General features: G+C 60.3%; 2 protein-coding genes across 26 annotated transcripts in view; one reads left to right on the forward strand and one right to left on the reverse strand.

Annotated features, from left to right (window-relative positions):
• Positions 1–1,112: 1,112 nt before the first annotated feature.
• Positions 1,113–4,887, forward strand: LYL1 (LYL1 basic helix-loop-helix family member). Of its 3 annotated transcripts, XM_072787077.1 has the most exons (6): positions 1,113–1,823; positions 1,919–2,075; positions 2,482–2,608; positions 2,787–3,139; positions 3,224–3,315; positions 4,180–4,887. In XM_072787077.1, the coding sequence occupies exons 4-6, from the start codon at positions 2,808–2,810 to the stop codon at positions 4,593–4,595; spliced, it is 840 nt and encodes a 279-aa protein (XP_072643178.1). In that variant the 5' UTR covers positions 1,113–1,823; positions 1,919–2,075; positions 2,482–2,608; positions 2,787–2,807; the 3' UTR covers positions 4,596–4,887. The 3 variants fall into 3 exon arrangements, with proteins under 3 accessions (XP_072643178.1, XP_072643177.1, XP_072643176.1); XM_072787076.1 differs by lacking the exon at positions 1,919–2,075; XM_072787075.1 differs by lacking the exons at positions 1,919–2,075; positions 2,482–2,608 and having other exon boundaries at positions 1,125–1,823.
• A 234-nt stretch (positions 4,888–5,121) lies between these two features.
• Positions 5,122–18,041, reverse strand: part of NFIX (nuclear factor I X) — a 99,521-nt gene continuing 86,601 nt past the window's right edge. For 9 of the 23 annotated variants that reach the window (XM_072787057.1, XM_072787068.1, XM_072787058.1 and 6 more), the window contains 3 exons: positions 15,925–16,072; positions 13,679–13,845; positions 5,122–9,387 (listed from right to left, as the gene is read on the reverse strand). In XM_072787057.1, coding sequence (XP_072643158.1) covers positions 9,373–9,387; positions 13,679–13,845; positions 15,925–16,072 — 330 coding nt within the window. In that variant the 3' untranslated portion in view covers positions 5,122–9,372. The remainder of the gene's footprint in view (positions 9,388–13,678; positions 13,846–15,924; positions 16,073–18,041) is intronic. The other 14 variants (XR_012012263.1, XR_012012262.1, XM_072787069.1 and 11 more) reach the window with 3 other exon arrangements.

Here is an 18,041-nt window from a genome sequence, read left to right on the forward strand (position 1 = left end):
GCCTGCAGTTCCCGGCGCGACCACGGGGCGGCGGCCGTGTGCTCGTGCCCGCGGGGCCTTAACCCCTTCCCCCGCCCCAACGCGCACACCCACACCCCCTGTCGGCGTGCGCGCCGTCGCAGACGGGCTCCCCAGTCACCCAACCCCTACCCGGCCTCGCGTCGCCGCCTGGGTTCCCTGGCCGAGCTCCCCGCGGGGCCTCGGTGGCGGAAGCCGGGCCGGAACCAGGCGCCTGGTGCATCCGCTCCAGACCAGGTGCTTCCTGCTCCGCGGCCCCTCGGGCGAGCGCACTGAGGCGCTGGCGGGCCTGCGCTTCCCCTCCCCTCCGGGACGGAGGCTGAGCGACCTTAACGGAGAGGCCTAGCGTCCCCACCCCCACCTCCCAAACACCTTTCTCCGCTGCATCCCCACCTGTGAAATGAACCTAATCCGAGAACCTAGCTTGTAGGGAACATCAGGTAACTGATGTGCTGCGAGCCGAACCCCTGCTTCCCTGGGGCAGTGGGACGGCTGGTGGTCGACTGCTCCTGGGCTTCACCGGAGTCCTGGGAGGCGGTGGCCCCTGCTGTCCCCAGATAGATACACCCGAGGCAAAGCACGACTGACCCAGGTGGGAGGGCACTAGAGAAAGGTAGAGTCTGGTCCAGCTACCAATCTCTTCCTGCAGCCCCTCTCTTGTGAGGCTCTGGCTCGGGGCTGAGCGCCACCAGCACCCCAGACACTCGCCCAACACCTCTTTATCACCATGGTCCCCTCCACCCCCAAAGTGGCCTGTGATGTGGGATGAGGGCCAGAGACCACCAAGTTGGGGCTGTGTGGTCCTGTGGCCTAGAGGATCCACATCCTAGGGACAGGAGGGGAGCACCTCTTGTAAGGTGCTGCTAGCCCTGGCACCCTGGGAGTCCCTCCCAGTTGTGGCACTAGCTCTCATCCTCCATCCTGGGCCTGAAAAGGTGGTAAGGACAGCAGGCCCAGGGGGGCCCAGGACGCTGGCCCAGGCTGGACACCTAAGGGCTGCCTGTAAGAATGGCCTTCCCTCCAGGGCCTCAGCCTGGGGTGGGGGTGGTGCAGAGTCCCGGAGGGAGGGGTGGTGTAAAAAGAGGAACCAAACTGGGTGAGGAGAGGAGGAGCAAGAGGGGGCCCGGGTCACGAGGCCCCAGCACTGCCGGAAAGGACTCTCCACCCCCACCAGCGCCAACACTTGGGCAGGGGGGTGTTCAAAGCCAGAGGTGAAACCCAAGCGATACGGGAAGCTGCTGCTTCCCTGCCTCAGTTTCCCCTCTGCGTGCATCCGGGTCCGTCACTCCCAGCCGTGCATTGGTCGGGGTCCTCCGAGGCCCGGAGCCACTCCAGCGCCTGGGGGGACGGAAGGTGAGGCCCTGAGGGGTGAAGGCTCGGTCCGTCGCCGGCCGGGGGCGGGGCCGCGGGGCCCGCGCTCAGAGATCCCCGCCCGCCGGTTTCCTCCGGGGTCAGCCCGGCTCCTTATCAGGCGCGGCCAGTCGGCCAGGCCCTTATCTGTGCCGGTCCAGCATCCTCCGGCGCGGCCGGGGGTGAGAGGGAGGAAACTGGGCCGCCGGGGGCGGGGAGAGGGCGGGCCGGCCAGGAGCAGCTCACTTTCCCTCGAGGGATCCACGCCGCCGTCGCCGCGGCCTTTGGGAGCCCGGGAAGAGGCGCGGCCCCGACGCTGCTGCCGGGAGGGGGCGGCAAGCTCTCGGCGGCCCCGACCGCCGCCGAGGCCGCATCCGATTGGGGCCACGGAACCCGGCCTGGAGCCCTGAAGGACAGAGCCAGGGCACTCACCGGACAGCAGGACCAGCGCCGGGGTAAGAGGGGAGTTGCCTGAAGGTGGGGGATCCTGGGAAGGCCTACATTCATTCATTTGTTCATTCATTCATTCATTCATTCATTCATTCGTCAGGGGGTACCCACTAAGGGAGAGTCCAGGCCAGCTTCTCCAGAGCCTAGGTAGGGATGACAGGGCAGAGAGGCCAGGAGTCCCAGAAGTTGCTGGGACACTGCAAGCCATGGAGCCAAACCGTCTAAGCAGAGATGCAAAGGAGTGGATGCTGATGCGGGTAGGAAATGAGGTTTGGGGGACACCAGGGAGGGCCAGAGAAGAATTGGGACATGACTATGTACTGATCAGTGGGGTCAGGGTTTGGGGATCCTGGATTGGCATTTTTGATCATAGTGTCGGCAGTGGGGTTACAGGGTTCATAAGGGGGTGGGAGTCAATGGAGCGATAATGGAGGACTTTCAGGGTGTGACATGGGCAATGAGAAGAGAGCCCCAGGGTCATAGCTGAGGGCCCACATGGTCAGCTGGGGGAGGAATCAGTGAAGGGTCAGAGTCAATTGTAGAGGAACTCTAAGGTCACATGGTATCAATAAGGGGGTGTCTCAGGATCAGATCTGAGAATTATAGGGTCATCCTAGGGGCAATGGGATCCTTCATGGGTTCCTTCCTTCCCCCTCTCTCCAGGCTCCAGGTGAGAAGGGATTCTGTAATAAAGGAAATTTTATCAGAAGCTGGGCAACTGAGGCCCCTCGTGAATCACAAACAGCTCAGAGATGGCACCGCCAAGCTCAGTGCTGCCGAGACTCACTGGGTACCTCCTGCCCTTGTGCAGATTCCCCTCACATGTCCCGGTGGTTTCTGAGTCACCTGCCTTTGCCCACCACCCCACCATCTCCCCACCCTTTCCATCATCTGAGGGCGGTGTTGGGCTAAGGGATGTGCATGGCATCTGATTTCTCCCTCCCCACTGGCTTCCTTCCCTCCCACAGGTGAGCACCCCCTTGGGGTCCATGTGCCCGCCCCAGGCCCAGGCAGAGGTGGGCCCCACCATGACTGAGAAGGCTGAAATGGTGTGTGCCCCCAGCCCAGTGCCTGCTCTGCCCCCCAAGCCCGCCTCGCCTGGGCCCCCGAAAGTGAAGGAGGTTGGCCACCAAAGCTCCTCACCCCCCAGGCTGCCTCCTGGTGTGCCAGTGATCAGCCTGGGCCACACCAGGCCCCCAGGGGCAGCCGTGGCCACCACGGAGCTGAGTGCCCTGCGGCCCCCGCTGCTGCAGCTCTCTACCCTGGGAACCGCCCCACCGCCCCTGGCCCTGCATTATCACCCTCACCCTTTCCTCAACAGGTCAGTGGGGAGCTGGGGCCTGGGGGGAATCCAGGGCCAGGGGTCCTTGCCCACAAGGCGTTAGTGACCCACGACCCCTTACAGCCTCTACATTGGGCCAGCAGGACCTTTTGGCATCTTCCCTAGCAGCCGGCTGAAGCGGAGACCGAGCCACTGTGAGCTGGAGCTGGCCGAGGGTGAGTATGGGTTGGTGTGTGCATAGCCATCTCTGCTGGGACTCACGTCTGCACAGGAAAAGGTGCTACAGGTGCACACAGACATATACAGGACAGCCCCCACAGGGACTCAGTACTCAGGTTATACCCCTGTGCAAAACCACAGACCCCTGGCCAGGCCCACATGACCACAGCCACCCAACAAGCCACAAAGAGTTCATGGCAAATGTGCCATGGCGTGGGGGCCACAGAATGACAGCTCCAATAGAATGCACAGCCGTGCAGGAAACAGGACAACAACCACACAAGAGACAGCCACACAACCACAGCCACTTAGGACCACGGCCACACAAGAGTCAGCCACAGAACCACAGCCACACAACCACAACCACCTGGCAACGATTGTACACAACCACAGCCATTTAACTATGCCAGAGTTCACCCAAGACACAGACGGGGGACCGCGGTCACACCTACGGAACCTCTCAGACCCACGTGCATCTCCAGGCACATTCAGGGGCACACTCGGAATGAGGACCATGGGACAGCTCCCCAGACTGACGGCCACGGGAAACATTTCCCTAGGCATCTCAGCCACTGACAGAAAGGTGTGGGCAGTCAGAGATACGGAAGATCTCGGTTGTCCGCAGCCTTGGCCTGTGATGGTCCTTGTCGAAGGGGAGGGAGCGGGGAAGCCGGTTGCTAACGAGCAGCGAGCAGCGGGGGACCTACACATGGATCCTACTTGTGGATCGCTCGCTCGGTGGAGAAAGCCCCAGCCCACCGCCTGTGTGGAAGCGCCCACGAGGGTCCTGGGTGCCCGAAGCAGGGCAGGAGGGGGCGCCCCCTGGGCCCCGGCGCCAACCCGACCCCTCCTGTTCGCAGGGCACCAGCCCCAGAAGGTGGCCCGGCGTGTGTTCACCAACAGCCGGGAGCGCTGGCGGCAGCAGAACGTGAATGGTGCCTTCGCAGAGCTCAGGAAGCTGCTGCCAACGCACCCGCCCGACCGGAAGCTGAGCAAGAACGAGGTGCTCCGCTTGGCCATGAAATACATTGGCTTCCTGGTGCGGCTGCTGCGCGACCAGGCGGCCGCTCTGGCCGCAGGCCCCGCCCCGCCCGGGCCCCGCAAACGGCCGGCGCCCCGAGCCCCACACGACGGCTCCCGCCGCGGGCCTTGTCGCAGGGCCGAGGCCGCGGTGCGCTCGCAGCCCGCGCCCCCGGCCGGCCCCGACGGCAGCCCCGACGGGGCGGCCCGGCCCATCAAGACGGAACGAGCGGCCGTGAGCCCTGAGGTGCGGTGACCTCCGCGGCGTTGCCTCTGAGCCGAGGAGCACCGGGAACTCCGCCCAGGGCGGTCGGGGAAAGGGCAGCCGATGCCCTGCGCCTGCTGTGGAGCGAACTGCCCCAAGAGGGACCAGTGAGGACGTCCCCAACGGGGAGAAGGGCCCCGGGGTCCGGAAGGGCGGCTGTCGCCCCCAGGGGTCTTGCAGACCTTTATATCTATATCACCCGGCGCCCGCTGGAAATGGCCTTTCCCGCATCTCCCTCCCGGGGCCGGGGGCCGGGGACCAACATGGCAGCCTGGTCATCGGACTAACGTGGTGCCTCTTTTTTGCGGGCTGGGGCCAGCGGGAGAGGTGGGGAGGGACCGGGGAGTCTTGGCCCTTCTCAGCGGCGCCCCCTCCTGGAGACCCAGGGATAGACGCCCCTGGACCGCGGCCGCCGCGCGCCAGGGGCGTCGGGAGAGGCGCGGGGTCCCCGCCGCCACTCACCCCACGGATCTCGAACCGGTCCCGCACGGCGGCGTTAGCGAAGGCTCGGGCGCTCTTACTTTTGTTTTTCTTTATTTCTTTATTTCACATACACATTAGCCATTCAATGGAGAAGCCGGAGAGAGTCAGGCAAAGATGGTATAACAGAAGCGCAGTGACGGGGGCGGGGCGGGGCGGGGCGGGGCGGAGAGGGAACATACGGGCTGGCTGCCTACTTGCATTCCGCTAGGACACTGAAAACCCAGAAAACAAAACAGACAGTAAACTACCCTTGTTTCTTATGTATCTCAGTGCAGAGACGGGGGTGGAGGGCAGAGAGAGGGGGAGACCAGGCTGAAGGAGGAGGAGCGGAGGGACGGGGGACGCTAAGGGGGAAGCACACCAAATCCATTAGTACTATATATAGAGATACTCGTATATACTGCGTTTCTTAGCCTAAGAAGAAACTTGTTTGACGGGACGGGCGGCCTTTGCGGTCCGCGATGCTGGTGCTGGTCGGGCGCACGGATCTCCCGGGAGGGGCCGAAGCGGGGCTGGCCCAGGCTGGCTTGGGGGGAGGGGGGCGCCCCGAGGGTGGGTGGGTGGGGGGAGCAGAGGCGGGGCTGGGGTGCCCCTCGGGCTCTCGATTGGGGGACGAAATTTCTCGTGACTTTATTGCTCCTTTATTTTCTCTCGTGTGGGGGGTCCGTTCAGCACGGTCGGGGGGAGGAAATGGTGGGTCGTCTGAGCCACCCGGCCCCTCTGGGACCCAGAGCGCGGCGTCCGCTCCGCCAGCACGGGGGTGAGAACAAGGCACTAGGTCGGCCGGCCAGCGCGGGGGCGGGTGTGTAAGGCAGTCGACGGGGCTGGTTGCGGGGGGGGGGGGCTGTGTGCGGGGCCGTGTGCGTGCGTGCGTGCGGGCGCGGGCCTGGGCGAATCGACCTGTCAGCTTGGCTGGTCCTGTCCTGGAGCTTCGAGCCTTCCTCGTGCTCCCCGGTGGGTGACGGGGGTAGGGGTAGGGATGGGAGGAGTGATGTTGAGTCGGGGGCGCCGGGGAAAGAGGGGGGGTAACTACCAACTTGCTGAGCGCGCTCCTGATAATGCTGGTGAGGGTCAAGTTGGCGTCTGGCTCAAAGAAGGGCGCTCGGGGCGGAGAGGGAGGGAGGGAGGGGACGTTTGTTCGTTGGCATTGACCTCTGCGGGGGAGGGGCTGGGGACCCCCCCGCCGCGCCCCCGTGCCCGGACGGGGATGGGGCGAGGAGGGGGCGCTGGGCCCTGGGGAGGGGGCGCCCGGGGAGACCCGCGGCCAGAGCAGCCCAGCCGCCGGGCGTATGCCGCTGTCCCGTTCCGTTAAACTCAACAAAGAAGGGATATGCGTGTTCCTAACAAGTGCAGGATATTTAATTGATTCATAAACTTATGTATAATAGTTTGTGGGTTTTTTTTAAACGTACTTTATAATGTAAGAAGCACCAGGGTTTTTATGTTGAATTATCTTAAAAATAATTTTCTCTCGTCCTTTTCCTTTTTGATCTTGTGTTTTTTTTTAATGTCGAGGTGTTTTTTTTTTAACTCTAAAATGTGAACGTTTCCTTCAGCCCTCCCACCGAAACCGAGAACGAACGACGAAACAAATAAAAACCCCAGATCATCCTCGTCAACGCAGGAAAACGACTTAAAAAAAAAAAAAAAAAAACTGAAAACGAACAAAAAAAAAAAAAAAAGGAAAAAACACTCAGCTTTCGTTATCCCCGCGCAGGGCGGGGCAGGCCCAGTTCTTTTAGCGTCCCCAGAGCCGCGAGGACATTACAACAAAAATAGAATTTTTCTTAACAATCTCTTAACATACAAAGATAGGAAAACTCTCTGATGCATTGCACTTGGTTCAATGAAAAAAAAAAGTTCATTTCCCCCATATATATTTTTTGTGGGTTTTTTTTCTCTTCTAACACGTCCCCACATCTCCTGTCGCCCTCGTCGCCCCTCGCCTGCCCCTCACAACGCCACTTAGGAAAGGAGCGGCCCCCACCCCCCTGCCCGCCCGGGCAGCCCCGCCGGGCGTGCTCCCGCCCCGGCCCAGCTGGCCTGCAGCTTCCGACCTCGCCCGGGCGGGCGCCCCGCAGACCCCGGCTCCCGCGGGCCCACCGCGCCCGCGGCCCCGATTGTCTTCGAGGGAAGGGGCGCGTGCGGCCGGGCAGGGGGTCCCTTCCGCTCCCCTCTCAGCTCTGACCCTGTTTAGCCAACCAAACTGAAAAATCATTGCACTTTGACCGCGCGTCACGCCCGGCCCACCCGGCCCCCCACCCCCCCGCCCTACTCCCCACGCCCCCCCCACCCAGGCTCCCGCGGGATCCCCTGTCCCCTGCTTCTCAGTCCCGGTCTTCCCCGAGGGCTGCACGCGGTTGGGGGAGGGCCTTCGCTCAACTTCCAACAAAAGCCACTCCTGGGGCCAGCCACCTAGTGGCTTCCAGTTGAGGAGGAGGCAACGAACGCTGGCCCCTTTGGCCCCAGGTAAGGGCCCTCCTCGCCTCCCCAGCCAGCTCCCTCCCCTCCGTCCCTCCCTCCCTGCTGGGGCCACAGCCTCACAAACTAGATTCACAATAAATAAAGCCCACAACCCACCCCTATGGTGCAATGTTGGGTTGACTGACTTTCAGAGGATCCTGACCTGTGCTTTGTGTTTTCATACAGTTAAGAAAGAGAGAGAGAGAGAGGCACAAGGACTCGAGAAGGGGGCCTAGGAAGGGAGATGCAGGGAGCAGGGAGTAAGGCACAGAAAGACAAGCCAGAGGGGCCAAGTCACACCCCGGAGGGGGGCTGGGCATGCTCTTGCTTCCCTCCCTCCCAGGGGGCTTCGGAAAACCCTCTGGACAGGCCCCCAACCATCCCTTGGGGGGAGGAAGGGGCTGCAGGGGGAGGGAGGAGAGCTACTTCCTGTGGTGTGTTACCAAATTGTTCCCAAGTTGCTCAAATGGAGGAGGAGTTCCCAATTGCAACGGCAAAAGACCCAAACAATGAATGCCCCACCCCTAAATAAAGAGTAAAGACATTACAGCTGAAATCCAGAGAGAAGTGGCCAGGAGGCCCATGTGGTGGAGAAAGTGGGGTTGGGGGGGGAGGGGACAGAGAAAGCTCCAAAACACTTTTGAAAAAGGACAACACCCGACACCCTCCAAAGGAACTGAAAGTCGGCGAGCAGGACGCCTACCTAGCGCAGGTGGCAGCTTAGCCAGTGGCAGCGGCGGCTGCCTCGTCCTCCTCGCTCGGCTCCGGGGTCCCCTTTCTGCTCCACTCTCCGGCCCGGCCACAGCAGGGCTGTCTGTGTGAGGGGCAGGGGCAGGGACCGGTGGGGCGGAGCGAGGGCACCTGCATGCGGGGGCTGGGGTGTGGGGGTGACCTGGGGCCCACCTCCCCTCACTTGTGGCATGGCGAGAGAGTGATTTTCCCAGCCTGCAGAGAAAGGGAAGAGGGGGCCTGTCCCAGGCTGGGACGGGCTGTCGTAGCATTCCGACTTTTTCCTATGGACTGTACAGAGGGGTCTGAGGCCCTGAAACTACCCCCAAAACTCAGGGTGGGGTGACAACACCCTCCATTCCAGGAGCAAGAAACTAGCTCCAGGGGATGCTCCCTGACCCCCAGGGTGGAGGGGGGCTTCTAGCCCGAAGGTAGGGCAGGGAGACCTGGAAGCCATGGGCCTCACCTAGTCCAGAGCAGCTGGGGGGAAGAAGCCAGAGGCCAAGGCAGTGGGGACTAGGGGGGCAAGGGAGGGGAGGAGGGGGAGACAGGCAGGGAGGGGGCGGAGTCTGGAGGGAGAACCCTCTGGATCTGCACCCCATCATTTGTACAAGCTTGTCCTCCGAGCTCCCTAGTGAAGCTTCGGCCAGAGTCGAGGGTGGGGTTCCCCTAGGAAGGGTGAGGGTGTAGGACAGGCCCCTTTAGAACTGTGCTGGTTGCTTTGTCGGGTTGATTTTGTTCCTTCCCCTGAAGGTCGGGGCGGGGTAGGGAGGGGAGAAAGGCAGTTCTGCTGCATCCTTTCTTTCTTTCTGTCCTCTACTTAACAGAGTCCGTTTTGCATGTTTCTTTCTGCTTGGCTGCTGGTGCACAGCTCCACCGAGACCTCTTCTGAGGGCTCTCCGAGAACTGGGCTGCTTCTGGGGGCCTGCAGGGCTCCCCGGGCTGGAGGAGAGAAGGGCTGAGTGGCTGACGACGTTTAATTTTTGCTTTTCGGTGGGGCTGGGCTGGGGGATTTTTCCACGTCTCAAAATTTCTTCTCCCCCCGTTTGAGGAACCTCTTCTTTACATTTTGTCATTTCTTTTGTCGATCTTATCAGAGGAACCAGGACTGAAATGGGACAAAAAGAGGTGGTATTGAGAACAACAGGGGCAAGTCTCTTCTCCATCCCACCTGGCCTGCTGAGTGCAGGCCAGTGGCCAAGGCCCCTGGAGGGCCCACCTCCAGCACAGCCAAGGACACCAACACCCCACCAAGAGGTACATCCCCATTCTGTCTGTACCTCTTATGGGAATCTTGCCGCCCCCAAGAGACCCTGCCCCCCAGTGCTAGGGTCCAGCTGGCCTTCCCGTGGGCACTGTGCCCAGCGGGTGGGACCCCCATGGCTGGAGCTGGCACAGGCACAGACCTGGGATCTGGCCATGTTTCCAATTGTTTAGGTTTTTGTATGGGTCCTGGAGGGTGGGGAGGATGCCAGGCTGGAGCTTTTGTCCCCAGAGGGGTTTTGGGAGTGGGGTGGGGGTGGCCCAGCTTCTTGCTGAGTTTTCTTTCTGTCTCTTTGGATTAAAAGCAGAAATTCCCGTCTGTATTCCCCAGCCAAGGTCCCACAGGCTGAAAAGCTGGGGAGGCGGGGGGGTGGGGGGGGGACACACCACATGGCTTCAGTCCCTAGCGGTACGTGGCCTGGGGGAGGGGGCCATAGCCCACATTGCCTGATCCTCTACCCTCAGGGCACCTGGCGAGGGGGCTCCCTGGGGCAGGAGTCACTTCCCTCAGGGTGCCAGCAGGGGGAGCCACCTTCCCACAAACAAGTCTTGGTGGCTGCTCATCACAAAATACACCTGACCCAGAGGCTGGGCTGCCTGCAAAGCCCTCCATCAGACTCTTGCCCCACCTTGCGGTCAAAGGGCAGCGGGGGAAGCGGGGGGGGGGGGGGGGGGGGGGGGGGGGGGGGGGGGTAAGGTTGGGAAGGAAGTGTTCTCTATGGTCTACAGTACCTGAGTAGTAGGCCTGGTAGTGCCCTCTGGGGCAAAAAAGGGGTCTAAAAATGTATTTCAGGGTCTCTCCCAGGCTTTGGGTCACAGAGGCCGATCTGCAGAAGCCACGCAGAGCTAACTACAGAGCATGCACTTAGTAGTATCCCATTCTACCCTTGTTCCAGCCCCAGAGAGAAGCCAAGTGAAGAGAGGATGGCTGGCCTGCCTGAGGCCACACAGTCTGACAGCATGGCCCAGCCAGGACTCAAACCCAGGGGACAGTTCAGAGTCTGTTCTCCGAACTGCTACATGTGGCCTGCTCACTCCGCATTAGAGTGAGGGCCTGGGGTAGCTGGGGCAGCCAGCTTTTCAAAAGGCACCAAAAGTCCAGACAGAATGGTATGTGAAAGTTGTCCGTGTTTAAAACCACTTGTTTCAGGAACACAGACTATGCCTGTAGGCCGGACCCGTCCCTCTGGCTCTGGTCTGGGACCACAGGCTGTCATCTATTGGGAGATGAAGACATTGAGTTTTAGTGTCACAAAGGACCTGGAAGATCACCTATAACCTTCAACAACGGAAACATTCTCTGCTCTATCCAATGTGGTAGCCACCAGCTGCACGTGGCTTCTAAGCAATTGAAATGTAGCTAGTGTGACTGAGGGACTCAGGTTTTCTCTAGTTATTTAATTTAAACTTCAACAGCTGCATGTAGCCAGCGCGGGCCCCATTGGATGGTGCAGATGGAGGGCATTTAGAACAATGGGGGTTTGGAGTTGCCACCATGGCTGGGGAGCTGCTGGCGTTTATTGGGTGGGCAGAGACACTAAACCTCCTGGACAACATGCAGAGGAGAGCTGCCCTCCTGTGGCGGGGCTCCTGGAGGAACTGCCCAAAGTCCAACCCCATCAACTGACTAAAGGCCAAAGGGAGGCTCATGGGATACTTGGCACCGCATGGGGGGGGGGGGGGGACCCAGGCCCAAGGCACCCCCTGAGTGGGGCAAAGGCTGAGTCAGCAGCCAGCCCCTGGGCTTCCAGTCCTAGCCCGAGGAGGAGAAAGCTGCCTGGGTGAGCTGAGCCCCTATTACTGCAGTCTCAGGCCTTGGTGTTCTCTGGAACCCCTTTTCCCAAGGGGAGTCTACACAGGAACCCTTATACCACGGCCATGTGAGCCCTCACCCTCCCTGTGAGGGAAAGGAGGCAGGGAACAACCAGGACCTGGAGGCCTGCTTGGCCCCTCTATCTTTGTCAGACTGAGCCAATGCACCAGGCTGGTCCCCTTGATGTCCCCCCGAGTGGCATGGCAGGGGAACAACCACCAGTCCTCAGATTGGGGAGCCCCCCTCCCAGGGGAAGAAGACTCAGTTCAAGGCCTGGAGTTAGGGACAAAGGTGGTTCCAGGATAGCTCCCTAGTGTCTCCCCCACAGGTCCCAGGAAAGGGAGGGGCATCTGCTGCCCAGCACAAAGTGGCTTTTTCTGCTCACCCTTTCTGCTTCCTGAGCCAGGTCCAAAATTGATTAAAACTAAGTAAAAAGCGCTGCCCAGGGAATGACAAAATTGCTAAAATTCTCTTTTCTTCCCTCATTCTATTGTTCTCTCTCCATCTGGTGCTCCAGAGATCAGCTAAAGTCACTGGTTACTGTGGAAACCGCCCCCCACTGTACCCCCTGCGCCCGCTGCAGCCGCCTGCCTGCCCCCAGGCCCAAGGGCTCTCGGCTGCACTGGGCTTGTCCGGCTACAGTCTCCCCCACCATCACCCCCAGACACACCTGCCTGCTGGGGCTCGGGGCTCAGGCCCCTTGCAAAAACAAGGGGGAGAAAAACCGTTTCCTGAACTTGCCTCCAACTCTGCCTTGGCCCCAAAGTTTAAGCAAAGTGAGCAGAGAAAGTGGAGAAGGGAAAGCACATGGAGGCGAGGCGGAAACAGGGTAAGCGGGGGAGGACTCGTGGCAGTGGTCCCCAAGAGTGAGCAAGCAACGCAGAGCTATAGGCGGCTGGGGCGGAGGGAGGGAGGGAGGGCGAGAGCGATGGTGCCAGCCCAGAGCCAGGAGGGGAGGCCGCCTGCTGTCCCTTCCTCTGGCACCCCCTCCCGCCCTCTGCCAGCAGGACTCTCTCGGCCTCCCTGGCACAGAGCAGCGGAGGGGGCTGGCTCCAGCCCCTGCTCGGAGCCATTGTTTTTCTTCTCAACACCCCCAAGTTCAAGTTCATCTGGGTGTTACATCATGTCTGGTTGCTCCTGGAAACCAGACGGGTCAGACGTGACTCTGGGGAAAGGGGGTGGGAAGCTGGAGGGGTTGAAGTTCCCCTCCCCTCCCCTCCTTGCCACTAGGGAGCTCTGAAGTTTGAAGTTTGACAAAGTTTTTTGGCTTTTTTTTTTTTTTTTTTTTTCTGAGGGAGGGAAAGGAAAAGGGAAAAAAAACAAAACCTCAAACCACACACACAAAACTTCCATCCACCAACTTTCTCTGGACTCGGGCCTCAGAGCAGTAAAGGAGCCTGAGCTGAAAGAGGTGGCCCTGGGGCTCTGGGCTGAGGTGGATTTCCTGGGGCTTCTAGAGCCTCCAGGCCTTGGGCTGAAGGGGTGGTGTTTTTGTAAAATGTGCAAAAGAGAAAGATATTTGCATGTTCTTTTCCGAGAAGCCTGGAGCTATAAAAGTTGCCTCTGCTCCGCTCCTGAGGTGGGTCCTCCCTGCACCCCACAGCCCGGGGCTCTGTGGGCTATTGCCAGCCTCTGGGGAACAGGCACAGGGAGGAGGGGGCCCCCATGCGTGTGTGTGCACAGATGCCTGTACAAAGCCAGATCCAGGGGATTCCAGCAGGAGGGCTGGAGTTTCCCTTGTGCAAACTAGGGACAGGCGAGAGCTGGACTGGAGGTTCCGGCAGCCCAGCCTCCCCTCTAACAGGATTCATGGGGACTTGAGGGAGGGGCCTCCAGGGTGGCAACAGGCCCTGCCCTACCCTGGGTGCCAGAGTCTCTGGGCACACAGCCCACCAGGACGGCCCTGTCCCTCCACCCCTTGCCCAGCCCACCCAAAGCCAAGGAAGAAGGGAGGGCTGGGGGCCAGGGCTTCCAGCTGGAGCGGGAGGAGAGCAACAGGCAGACGCTGTCCTCTTCCTGATGGGGCCTCGGGCTACCACCAGGCCTGGCCCAGAGCGCCTCTAGCCTCAGGTCTTTGGCCGCCTTCCCCAGGGCCGGGGCTGTCAGAGCTAATTATCCAATTAGCTGATTAGCCAGGGGACCTGGGGGCTGCCTGGGGAGGCAGGCTCAGCTGGGCTTGCAAAAGCCTGGGCTCTCCAGCCCTGCCCTAGCCCCTTCTCCCGGATTGGCCCCAAGGAACCAGCCTCTTCCCTAATGCTCACCATGCCCCCGCCCCTGCCTGTCCCCCCATGCCCACATCCTCATCGTGGGTGGGGCCTCCTACCTGAGACTGCTGTGGGATGTTCAGAAAGTTGCCGTCCCGGGGTCCGATGCTGACAAACCGGTTGGCAGAGGAGGCGCCTGTCGTTGCGAATGCTGTGGGGAGCAGGGAAGAGAGGGAGAGACCCCGTGAGGCCTTGGGGCCTGCCCAGACACTGCCCTTCGGGGCTGCTGAGAGAGGGAGAGACTGGATTAGACCATGCTGCCAGGGCTTAGACCATGCTGGCAGTGGGAAGGACAGGCCAGAGGGGTCCCATCATCCTCTCACTGACCGGGAGCACACACTGTCCCCCACCCCTAGCATTCCACCTCAGCCAGGTGTCCTCTTTCCTGGTCCGGGGTGAGACAGGGGCCCTGGAGGCTTTAGCGGAGGTCCCACAGACCTTGTCATGTCTCCAAGCCAGGCACTGAGCAGGACTGAGGTTAGCCCTCACTGAAGCAAGGCACCCTTGCTTTCCCCCGGACTCTCTTGGGTCTGGAAAGAGGGAGCCTGGGAGGGTGGCAGGGTGGGAGGGTGGGAGCTCTGACGACTGGCCCCACCCTGCTCTGGGAAGGCCGACTGAGCCAGGCCACCTCTCCAACCAGGGCAGCTAGTTGGGTGCTGCATCATTTAAGCACACCAGGCAGTCCCAAGAATGGGGCTGATGGCACAGGGAACCTGAAGGGGCTCAACAGAGGGCGGAGTTGGGTGGGACAGGGCCAGAGAGAGGAGCTGGCTGCCAGCTCTGGCCCCACGGTGGCAAGGCTCAGGCCCAGCAGGCCTTCTCCTCCTCTGATAGATGAGCCAGATCCTGTGGTCCTGCGGTTCCCAGGGCCTGAAATGGGCCAAAGCACAAGAGGAGGAGGAGGAGGAGGAGGCTGGAGGGCCTGGCAGAGTCCTAAGGCTTGGGTGCAGTTGGGAGCAGTTGTTCTAGAGCCTGAGGGGGCAAACAGGCAGCCAAACACCCCTGAGCTCTTCTCAGGTTTTCTGGCTGGAGCCCAATGCGGGGGGAAGGGGTCCTGCACCCCCAACAGGGAGGATGTCCCCAGAAGGGACAAGAGTGTCACAGGCTGCCGGGGATCCCCACACACACACCCACTACCAGACAAACCCCAGGGACTGCGTGCTTGCCAGATTCTGTCCAGGGTGCCCCACAGCCCCCTGCAGCCTGGCGCCTCCTCCCCCACCCTGCCCACCTCCAATGACCATGACCATGACTTCGTGTCTTATGGCGGATGCAGATGGGAAGATGGCATGAAGAGGATGGAGAGGGGAAAAGAACTCAAACTATGAGAAAGAAGGCAACAGAGAGCGCGAGACGGAGAAAAGTGAGATGGGCCGCCCCTCCCACTGCTGGCCAGGAAGTCCTGGCCTGTAGCCTGCCAGCCCCCAGAGCGCCCAAAGCGCTGCCCACCCCCCTGCCCGCAGACGGCACGCCGCCCACCCTCCACCTCTCCTGTCCTTCACACGTCGGGTCTACCTTGGGCCTCTCAACTCAGATTTTTCTTTTCCCTTTGACAAAATTTGTCATTGGTTAAGAGAGAGAGAGAGAGAGACAGAGAGACAGAGAGAAAGAGATGAAGTAAGCCGAGGCCCAGAGCCCTCCCTTGTCCTTGGAACATTCAACCTGGGGAAGGGAGAGGGATGGGAGGAGGAAGGAGAAAAAAAAAAAAAAAAAAGAGGAACAACGAGAAACCAAATGTGATATTGAAGGAGAGGAGGTCAGGGGCCGGCCTTCTGTACAGTTAGAGGCCCAAGGGCCCCGGAATGGAGGTGAGGGGGCAAGGCCAAAAGGGGATGGTGGTGGCGTCGCCTTGTGGTCACATTTAATTTTTTTGGTGTAGCAGGGCACAACGAAACAACAAAAATCAAAAAACAAAAAAACGAAAAATGAAAAAAACAGCAATCAGGCATGAAGATGGCATGGCTGCGCCTCCCCACCCCCCTCCCACCCTGGCCAGCACCCCTGGCCTGCGTGCCCCACTGTGCTCCCCCTCCCGCCCTCGGGAGGGGCCTGGGCCAGGGGCCCCCCGGCTGGGAGCAGCGGGTGGGCAGGGGGGCTCGTGGGGTGCTGGCTGGTGCAATTGAGGCCCAGGAGGTCTCGATTAGGGGGCTCAGCTCTGCTCTTGTCCGGGTGGGAGGCTCCATGGCGCTCTGGGTTGGGGGGCTTTGGCGGTGGGCGGGGTAAGGGTTTTTCTTTTTGCTGTGGAGACTGTTTGGATGGGCCAGGGATGCTGGGCGTTGTGGTTTCGGTTTCATCGTCCACTTACAAGGTGATGGAGGAGTCAAGGCGGCGCCGTCTGGGGCAGTGCTGGTGGATTTGGAATCAGGCATAGGAAGGGGCACAGGTCTGGCCACTGGAGGCGGCGGCGGTAGCAAAAATGACCCCGGGACTTTGCCCTGGCCGCTACCGTTGGGCTGCGAACAACATAAATAGAGTGACGCATGAAGGCACATCACACACAGACACACGCTCCCCTGCGCGGCCACGCCAGCTCGCTCCTGAGAGCGGGCGCTCCCGGTAGAAGATGCAGGATGGGGTCCTCTCCTCCGGGACACAGGGTGGGTGAGGGTGTGAGGCTTCTATTTGGTCTCTCAGGTGTTTCTCTTTTTTTTTTTTTTTTTTGGTGGTCCTCTTTTGAAGTTGTGGGAGGGACGAAAGGGGGAGTCCGACGAGTGGTTTGTTATTTCTTAGGTAACATGTTTTAGGTACCAAAACATGCCACCTAGCCATATAAGCAGCTGCACCTAGAGCTCTCATGCTCTTGAAGACCTTCTCCCTCAGCAGGTAAGATGCACCAGCTCACCCCCTACTGTCCCTGGAAAACACACGCATGCCTCCCTCTGTGGGCCCCTGGGGTAGGGCCAGCTGACCCAACCAAGGGCAACAGACCCTTCAGCGTCTATCCCACATCATGGCCTGGGGAGACACCAGGTGCCGGGGGTCTCGCCCTTGGCTCCGGCAGCCTGAGGATCGTAGGGTGCCGGCCAATTCTCTACAGAACAGCCCAAGAGGAAAATCCATCGCTGCTAGTTCCCACGAGGCTCTTCGAGAGGACTTCCCTGTACAGTGCCCTTGGAAGTCTTGGAAGCCTGGGATCAGCTGCCAGATCCATTCCTCGGCTTTATTCCCTCTCGTGCCTCAAACTCAAGTTTCCTCCCCAAGCCCCGTGCGTGCCTTGTGTGCATCAGCCTTTGGGATTCAGGGAATGTAGGCACCACAGGGAGGGGCAGAGGTCCCTGGCCTCTGGCAGCCATGGCTCTGCTAGAGAGGCCTCCCTGGGGCTCTGAGCACATATCTCCCACTGCTGTGGGCAGTGCCCTCGATGACCACCTACAGCCTGGGCTCAGGGTGGATGGGCCAGAGCTTAGTCCTAAATGGTCCCCTCTCCCGAGGGGCAGAGCTCTGCCACCCAGCCACTCAGGTGCAAGGCTTTGGGAGGCTCCTGTGCTACTGCTGCTTCTGTTGGTAGGCAAACTCTGCAGAGTCCACCCCCTGATGTCTTCAGTCAGCCCAACTTCTATCCTCACTGGTTCCACCTGGGCTAGGACAATGAGACTCCCAAGGGGTCTCCCCTATGCTAACAGCACATTCCTTAGCTCAGTGTACCAGGTACTTGACTCACGTTGTGTCCAATCCTCTGACTCTATAAGGCAGCAGTTTTCGCTGGTGGTGGGGCTGGTGGGGTGGATTCTGCTCCGGCAGGGGGCATTAGCAATGTCTGGAGCCATTTTGGGTAGCACCACTTCAGGCGCTGCTGCTGGCATTTGAGGGGTGGAGGCTGGGATGCTGCTACATACCCTGCAACGCATGAGATGGCCCCCAGGAGGAAGGCTCAACAATCCAAAGTTTAATAGCACCTCTGGGAAACCCTGATACAAGGGAAACTCTATTCTCCCCCTTTCACAGCTGAGGAAACTGAGACTCTGTGCAGCTAAGTGATTTATCCAAACTCCCCCAGCTGTAACTGGTGAGGCCTGAAATTCATAACCATGTCTGTCTCACTCTGGGAATCCTGTGGATTTTTTCCAGCAGGCTCAGCCCAACCCTCTTCTCCAAATTCAAAGGTGCTCAGGTTTCTCCCCTCCCCTTCCACAGCTCTGACTGCATGTAACATAAAATACAAGCTTCCCAGTTGGGCATTCAAGACTCCTCTGGTGGAGCCCAGATGGGGTCTTCCACCACTCATGCCCCTACATTCACCTCCTCCCGAGTACTTCCCACTGCAAACCAACCAGGGTTTCTAGAACACAGCCTAAGCAGTTGGGGCTGCACATGTGCTCACTGCAGAACCCTCTGTCTACAACACCCTTTCCCACACCCTTTAAGTTCTGCTCAGAAAACACCATCACCAATGTGTAACCAGCCAGATACCCTAAATCACCA

This window comes from Canis lupus, chromosome 19, assembly GCF_048164855.1.
Source record: "Canis lupus baileyi chromosome 19, mCanLup2.hap1, whole genome shotgun sequence".
Taxonomy (NCBI): domain Eukaryota; kingdom Metazoa; phylum Chordata; class Mammalia; order Carnivora; family Canidae; genus Canis; species Canis lupus.

What these genes read in the sequence shown, in the direction of transcription:
- LYL1 (XM_072787077.1), top strand. Translation starts at nt 2,808, where the DNA reads ATGTGCCCGCCCCAGGCCCAGGCAGAGGTGGGCCCCACCATGACTGAG. An exon ending in CCTCACCCTTTCCTCAACAG is followed by an intron (nt 3,140 to 3,223) that starts GTCAGTGGGGAG and finishes GACCCCTTACAG; the next exon opens with CCTCTACATTGGGCCAGCAG. An exon ending in TGAGCTGGAGCTGGCCGAGG is followed by an intron (nt 3,316 to 4,179) that starts GTGAGTATGGGT and finishes TCCTGTTCGCAG; the next exon opens with GGCACCAGCCCCAGAAGGTG.